Genomic DNA, 6545 nt, shown 5'->3' with positions numbered 1-6545 from the left:
CCTCTGCTCTCTTTCCTTCTATCATTCCCTAAACTTCCCTTTTCTTTCCCTCTCCTCCCTTTCCCTCTCCTCTCTTTCCTTCTCTCATTCCCTCTCCTCCCTTTTCATCTCCTCCCTTTCCCTCTCCCTCTCCTCCCTTTCCTCTCTTTCCTTCTCCCATTCCCTCTCCTCCATTTCCCTTGTCATCGTTTTCCTTCATTACGCTTTCTTTACGTTGCCTGTAATCAGATCTAAACGAGGCCACAGGGAACACAATGTACAGCATCATAAAAGAATGCCATTCACATCGACCCCCAGCAACAACAAACAATGTCACAGAAGAGAGCAGCGCAGAGAGACGTTTGAACACAGAAGAGAGCAGCGCAGAGAGACGTTTGAACACAGTAGAGAGCAGCGCAGAGAGACGTTTGAACACAGAAGAGAGCAGCGCAGAGAGACGTTTGAACACAGTAGAGAGCAGAGCAGAGAGACGTTTGAACACAGTAGAGAGCAGAGCAGAGAGACGTTTGAACACAGTAGAGAGCAGCGCAGAGAGACATTTGAACACAGTAGAGAGCAGAGCAGAGTGCAATTTGAACACAGTAGAGAGGAGAGCAGTGCAGTTTGAACACAGTAGAGAGGAGAGAGAGTAGAGCAGAGACACAGTAGAGAGAGACAGCTGAGCAGAGTACAGATTGAACACAGCAGATAGCAGAGCAGAGTGCAGTTTGAACACAGTAAAGCAAAGAGAGCAGAGAGGAGTTAGGACACAGAGAGCAGAGCAGAGAGAAGTTTGAACACAGTACAGAGCAGAGCAGAGAGAGCATAGCAGAGTGCAGTTTGAACACAGTAGAGAGGAGAGAGAGTAGAGCAGAGACACAGTAGAGTGAGACAGCTGAGCAGAGTGCAGATTGAACACAGCAGATAGCAGAGCAGAGTGCAGTTTGAACACAGTAAAGCAAAGAGAGCAGAGAGGAGTTAGGACACAGAGAGCAGAGCAGAGAGAAGTCTGAACACAGTACAGAGCAGAGCAGAGCAGAGAGAGCATAGCAGAGTGCAGTTTGAACACAGTAGAGCAGAGCAGAGTGCAGATTGAACACAGTAGAGAGCAGACCAGACTGTAGTTTGAACACAGTAGAGAGCAGAGAGAGCAGAACAGAGTGCAGTTTGAATACAGTAGAGAGCAGAGAGTGCAGTTTGAACACAGTAGAGCAGAGCAGAGTGCAGATTGAACACAGTAGAGCAGAGCAGAGTGCAGATTGAACACAGTAGAGAGCAGAGCAGAGTGCAGTTTGAACACAGTAGAGCAGAGCAGAGTGCAGATTGAACACAGTAGAGAGCAGAGCAGAGTGCAGTTTGAACACAGTAGAGAGCAGAGCAGAGTTCAGTTTGAACACAGTAGAGCAGAGCAGAGTGCAGATTGAACACAGCAGATAGCAGAGCAGAGTGCAGTTTGAACACAGTAAAGCAAAGAGAGCAGAGAGGAGTTAGGACACAGAGAGCAGAGCAGAGAGAAGTTTGAACACAGTACAGAGCAGAGCAGAGAGAGCATAGCAGAGTGCAGTTTGAACACAGTAGAGCAGAGCAGAGTGCAGATTGAACACAGTAGAGAGCAGACCAGAGTGTAGTTTGAACACAGTAAAGAGCAGAGAGAGCAGAGCAGAGTGCAGTTTGAATACAGTAGAGAGCAGAGAGTGCAGTTTGAACACAGTAGAGCAGAGCAGAGTGCAGATTGAACACAGTAGAGCAGAGCAGAGTGCAGATTGAACACAGTAGAGAGCAGAGCAGAGTGCAGTTTGAACACAGTAGAGCAGAGCAGAGTGCAGATTGAACACAGTAGAGAGCAGAGCAGAGTGCAGTTTGAACACAGTAGAGAGCAGAGCAGAGTTCAGTTTGAACACAGTAGAGCAGAGCAGAGTGCAGATTGAACACAGTAGAGAGCAGAGCAGAGTGCAGTTTGAACACAGTAGAGAGCAGAGCAGAGTGCAGTTTGAACACAGTAGAGAGCAGAGCAGAGTGCAGTTTGAACACAGTAGAGAGCAGAGCAGAGTGCAGTTTGAACACAGTAGAGAGCAGAGCAGAGTGCAGTTTGAACACAGTAGAGACCAGAGCAGAGAGAAGTTTGATCACAGTTGAGAGCAGAGCAGAGAGAGCAGAGCAGAGTGCAGTTTGAACACAGTAGAGTAGAGCAGAGAGAGGTATGAATAAAGTAGAGAGGAGAGCAGTTTGAATGTATGACTGGATGAATAAGCCATTGGCCACACTGAGAGGCACTACATGTAACCGCAGCATGTAGGGAGAAGCCTGTTATTGATGGAGTGGAGTCTATATTGATTGTAAAGCATCTCTGAGATGGAGTGCTGGTCTAGGATCAGGTGTTTAGGTCCCTCTGTCCATGTAATCTTATTCATTATGATCTGAAAACTGGTTTTAAATATGGAGATGTCCAAATCAGAGCCGATACTCCTACCTAGATTAAAAACACTATTCTGATGTTTTACGTCTGTTAAGGAGCATGCTGAAACCACCCACATGGAATCCTTGGCTCCATGGTTATTGTACATTTTGTTCATCTTTTCTTGTCTTTCCTCTCCAAGGTCATACAGTCTCTCTCTCTCTCACTGTAAAGATACCGTGCCTTCCCTATCATATATCGGTGATCTTCTCCTCGGGATGTTGCCAAGGGAATTTCATTTGTATTCTTGTCCCAAATGGCACTCTATTCCCTTGATAGTGCACTACTTTAGACCAGAGCCCTATTCCCTTTGTAGTGCACTACTGTTGACCAGAGCCCTATTCCCTTTATAGTGCACTACTTTTGATGGAGCTCTGGCCAAAAGTAGTGCACTACAAAATGAATAAGGTGCTATTTAAGATGCACATCTTGGTTTGTATTCGCTACGGAGATATTTACATTAGTAATATCATGCAGCCTATACCAACAGGGAACCATTGAGACATCTCTATCTTGATTGGTCGATCTCCTAGGCATTCCTAGTCGATCACCAAACATTTATGTAAAAAAAAACAAGGATAAAGCCTTGCCTTGCCATTTTTTTCCCACTTTGCGCTGTTGGCAGTAGTTGCACTTGATTCAGCAGCCCTAGTGCCGGAAAGGCAAAGTGTTCCCATTTTTAACCATTTCACGTGTCTGAAGGTAGAACTCCACCTGCCCGGCAGGCCCAGAGAGCAAATCAAGTGCACCTATAGGCCTACCGCTAGCCAATCAGATAGCTCAGATCACCGTGTCTGCACAGTTTCCTTGAGCCATAGACTGTAAAAAGAAACCTTGAATGCACAGTGAAATTGATACTGTGAGATTTCAAAACTTTTAAAACCATGACTAGAGAGAGACATTGAATAAAGCAAAGAGCTGCTGTTTTTATGAGTGAGTTCATGTTTAAGTTGTTATTCAGCATTGTCAACACTTTGTTCAACATTTTTATAAGCCATAAAATGTGTATTCTTCCTACTTCCACTCACGCTACAACCAGCACTGCAGCTGCAATGAATGACTACAGCACAGTGTTTCCATAAGCTAGCGTTGTTATTACTAACGGCTTGTGTCCTTTTTAGTAGAGAGGAAGATTTCACTTTCTCTGGTCATAGGAGTAACAACATGAATTGGTGCATGAGGCAGAAATAATGCAATGCGACTTGAGTTTCGCCATCAGCTGGAAGACTGTGTCCCCGTTTTCTCAGTGGAGGGAGGGAGAACGGAGGGACGTTGAGTCGGGTGAGAGTCAGCCTCACCGCTGCTCCCTCCCCTCAGACTGACCATCAGTCCAGTAAAAAAAAGCTAATAATTATGGTCACTCAACTGTGCCTCACAAGTAATACAACACATGATCTATTACCAGTGTGGTCTGAGAACAACATTGACAGGGCAATATAAGCCCAATAAATAATAATAATAACAATAATAAATAAAATATATCATAGCCAATATGCAGTGATAATATATTGGGTCTATAGCCTACTGCAAAAACATAATTGTTACAGAATTGTTTATAATTGGTTAATGTTGCATAGGCTTAGTCATGTCCGACTCACAAAGTGATCTTGACTTAGAAAAGGTTGGTGACCATTGGTGTGACGTAACAATAGTGAACCATCGGTGTGACGTAACAATAGTGAACCATCGGTGTGACGTAACAATAGTGAACCATTGGTGTGACGTAACAATAGTGAACCATTGGTGTGACGTAACAATAGTGAACCATTGGTGTGACGTAACAATAGTGAACCATCGGTGTGACGTAACAATAGTGAACCATTGGTGTGACGTAACAATAGTGAACCATTGGTGTGACGTAACAATAGTGAACCATTGGTGTGACGTAACAATAGTGAACCATTGGTATGACGTAACAATAGTGAACCATTGGTGTGACGTAACAATAGTGAACTATTGGTGTGACGTAACAATAGTGAACCATCGGTGTGACGTAACAATAGTGAACCATTGGTGTGACGTAACAATAGTGAACCATTGGTGTGACGTAACAATAGTGAACTATTGGTGTGACGGAACAATAGTGAACCATCGGTGTGACGTAACAATAGTGAACCATTGGTGTGACGTAACAATAGTGAACTATTGGTGTGACGTAACAATAGTGAACCATTGGTGTGACGTAACAATAGTGAACCATTGAAACATCTCACAAGGCACTCTGGCACCCCATCCTCTGTACCCTGGTCTTATCTACAGTAGGCCTACCAAGCAAAAGCATTTTCATACCATGTATTCACTATGTTATCATGAATGCTGTGTGTTTCTGTGTGTGTGTGTGTGTGTGTGTGTGTGTGTGTGTGTGTGTGTGTGTGTGTGTGTGTGTGTGTGTGTGTGTGTGTGTGTGTGTGTGTGTGTGTGTGTGTGTGTGTGTGTGTTCAAGTGGAAATCTGGACATATTCAGAGCAGAGGGAGATTTTAATTGAAAACAGCTCTGTACTTACATGCATGGGTGACTGAGAAGCTGTTGGACGACTCGAGGTTGTCTACGTTGTAATTGAGATGGAAGGGTTTCTCCGTAGTGTTCTGGTTGGTGTTGTAGAGCTGAACAGCGAACCTAAACGCACTGTGCTCCTGCACAGTGGACCGCATGAACAGACCACCTAGAAGACATACAGATACCTAATTAACTTCGGCTACTATTTCCCGTCATCTTTATTTACACACATTTTACATCCAACTCTCTCTGCCTCGTATTTTTATAGACGCCGGATGGAACCACCACTGGCCCTTGCAAAACCAACCCACGGACAGTAGGTAGGGTAGCCCATCTACTGCCTGTCCAGCAAAACTTGAGGAAGACATCAACTTCAGTGGCACTTGACTTGTATGTAGCTTATGTAAGAATTGTTAAACTGCAGGGATCTCCTCATTCTGTTTATACACGACTCTCAAGTGTTAAAGCAAACAACACGGATCATGTAGGCAGGATCGTGCGTCAAATGAATTAGGATAAATAAATCACACATAATCCTTCTTTACCCCTCATCATTCTGTCTACAGAAACGTGTTATTGCGGAATTGCTCCCTACAATTTTCACCCTTATGAAGTTGCAACATTTTCCCGTGAACCATTCAATGAGGTAATTTCTTTCAAGCATTTTTCTAACGTTGTATTTCTTAGAATCTGTAATCAAAGTGGCGGAGCAAGTTCAATATTTATTACTTCAAGCAAAGCAACCGACTTAATAACACACCCGATAAAGGTCATACTCCGAAGAACCGGCATTATCCATAAAATGACCGGCGAAAAGCCAAAATGATTCTAAAACTATGTTATAATTATTTTACGAAACACTTACCTATATTAATCTGATTGGGAAATCCCGCAAGTGATCTGCCCGAAAGCCACAATAAAAATAGAACCACGTTTTGTGCCATTTTCGCAATTTCTCCAACCCGTGTATGTTCTCAACTCCTTAAAAGGGTCTGCCTAAGCAAATTCATAAGCAACCCCGAAGATGCTGAAAATTCTCCAGATTTATGATGGTCGCTCACAGTGCACCAATTGGGTTCATTAAGGTGCAGCACAGGGCTGCGGAGCAATTTTCTGCAACTGTGAGAGGAGAGTGTGTGTGAGAGAGAGAGGCTGGGACTTATCCGTCCCAAAGATGGTGGATGACAAACTAGCTGATCTGATTAAGAAAACAAGCTCCTCCGATTGGACCATTGGCGATTTTGATGAAATGTTATTTTGGTGAAAAGCTTCCCTCGTTCTGTGTGCACCGGACTCCGTTACCGGCTGACACTCGCCCAGCTCAGCTCCACTAGTAGGACTGACTGCAAGACACTAGTGCCACGCTCGTCCACATTACTGTATCCGCGCGCAATCAATAGGAGAAAGCACGGCAATCTCAGGCGGCCAATGCCTTTCAATTGGCTACAGTAGCTAACCGCTTACAGCTGGTGCAGCTGCCGCCTCAAGGATATGATGAGGGGAAGTTGGCGTTAGTGAGCGCGGATAGAGTAGAGGCAAAACAAAGAACACATAATTAGAAGCTATTCAAAACAACCCGGAATATACTATACATAAAACTGGTATTCGTGAATG

General features: G+C 44.2%; 1 protein-coding gene across 4 annotated transcripts in view; it reads right to left on the bottom strand.

Annotated features, from left to right (window-relative positions):
- LOC106604216 (glutamate receptor 3) overlaps positions 1-6335 on the bottom strand; it is a 300167-nt gene extending 293832 nt beyond the window's left edge. For 2 of the 4 annotated variants that reach the window (XR_006769822.1, XR_006769823.1), the window contains exons 1-2: positions 5797-6335; positions 4939-5097 (exon numbers count right to left, since the gene is read on the bottom strand). Coding sequence is in view for 2 of the 4 variants with exons in the window: in XM_045717884.1 (XP_045573840.1) it covers positions 4939-5097; positions 5797-5875 (238 nt within the window). In the remaining 2 variants the exon portion in view is untranslated. The remainder of the gene's footprint in view (positions 1-4938; positions 5098-5796) is intronic. The other 2 variants (XM_045717884.1, XM_045717883.1) reach the window with 2 other exon arrangements.
- Positions 6336-6545: the final 210 nt, after the last annotated feature.

Source organism: Salmo salar, chromosome ssa05 (assembly GCF_905237065.1).
Source record: "Salmo salar chromosome ssa05, Ssal_v3.1, whole genome shotgun sequence".
In the NCBI taxonomy this organism is placed as follows: Eukaryota; Metazoa; Chordata; class Actinopteri; order Salmoniformes; family Salmonidae; genus Salmo; species Salmo salar.
The sequence above is the reverse complement of the archived record's forward strand: the minus strand, read 5'-3'. Positions and strand labels throughout refer to the sequence as shown.